The 241-nt window shown below is 61.8% G+C and overlaps 1 protein-coding gene across 1 annotated transcript in view; it reads right to left on the bottom strand.

Moving 5' to 3' along the window:
• ENTPD8 (ectonucleoside triphosphate diphosphohydrolase 8) overlaps positions 1-241 on the bottom strand; it is a gene marked incomplete at its 3' end in the record, with an annotated part of 7445 nt that overhangs the window by 1698 nt on the left and 5506 nt on the right. Inside the window, exon 6 of the mRNA XM_010132625.1 lies at positions 38-228. Within this exon, the coding sequence (XP_010130927.1) occupies positions 38-228 (191 nt within the window). The remainder of the gene's footprint in view (positions 1-37; positions 229-241) is intronic.

Here is a 241-nt window from a genome sequence, read left to right as displayed (position 1 = left end):
GCAGTCCTGCCTCTGTCCGCATGCCTAGAATTTGAACAGCTTCCTGACGGCAGCCAGGCACCCGCTGGCATTGCCCCTGCCCTCCAGGGTCACACTCCTGTCACTGAGGGTCAGGCGTGGGTCGCTCCGGTTCGTGCAGGGGCTGGTGCGGAAGGAAGACAGCGAGACGGTTTCGTTGTAGTCTCGTGGGTAGCAAGGGTGAACGACTCGTGGGCTGGAGGATGACTCCTGGGAACAGCAA

The sequence above is a fragment of the Buceros rhinoceros genome, unplaced genomic scaffold, assembly GCF_000710305.1.
Source record: "Buceros rhinoceros silvestris isolate BGI_N320 unplaced genomic scaffold, ASM71030v1 scaffold31363, whole genome shotgun sequence".
NCBI classification, from domain to species: Eukaryota; Metazoa; Chordata; class Aves; order Bucerotiformes; family Bucerotidae; genus Buceros; species Buceros rhinoceros.
The sequence above is the reverse complement of the archived record's forward strand: the minus strand, read 5'-3'. Positions and strand labels throughout refer to the sequence as shown.